The 519-nt window shown below is 37.0% G+C and overlaps 1 protein-coding gene across 1 annotated transcript in view; it reads left to right on the plus strand.

The window, feature by feature from the left end:
• The first annotated feature begins 336 nt into the window (after positions 1 to 336).
• Positions 337 to 519, plus strand: part of LOC118478069 (protein jagged-1b-like) — a 5,073-nt gene continuing 4,890 nt past the window's right edge. The window contains exon 1 of the mRNA XM_035971016.1: positions 337 to 467. Coding sequence (XP_035826909.1) covers positions 362 to 467 — 106 coding nt within the window. The 5' untranslated portion in view covers positions 337 to 361. The remainder of the gene's footprint in view (positions 468 to 519) is intronic.

Raw genomic sequence — 519 nt, forward strand, 5'->3', positions numbered from 1 at the left:
CTTTAATTTATGTAGCACCCAGCCCTACAATAATATAGTTCTGGGTAATTACATATTAACACTGAATACATGTGCATGGATGTGCATACGTAATACGCCCTTTAACATAAGAGTTCCTTGAAAAAGAAGTGTTAACTATTAACTCACAAGAAGAAATTTCATGAAGAATGTTTTAAAATGAATTTAAAAAATTTCTTACAATTTAGTTTAGTACATCTTACTTCGTTAAATATAATAAGCTTTTTGCGTTATTTCTTTTTCCCTTTTCTTGTGTTTTGTATGTATTGAAAGCATTCATGTTCCTCTCCCTCTCTTTCTTTCTCTCGCCAGTATGAAAATTGAACTCCGGATCTACTGTGACATGTTCTATTACGGCAACCAGTGTGACAGATACTGCAAGGCTCGGGACGACGAGAGGGGACATTACCGTTGTAACCCTGTCACAGGAGAGAAGATCTGTCTCTTTGGTGAGGGCAACGTTTATGTGTTTGTGTGCGTGTGTGTGTGTGTGTGTGTGTG

This window comes from Aplysia californica, unplaced genomic scaffold, assembly GCF_000002075.1.
Source record: "Aplysia californica isolate F4 #8 unplaced genomic scaffold, AplCal3.0 scaffold00015, whole genome shotgun sequence".
Classification (NCBI taxonomy): Eukaryota; Metazoa; Mollusca; class Gastropoda; order Aplysiida; family Aplysiidae; genus Aplysia; species Aplysia californica.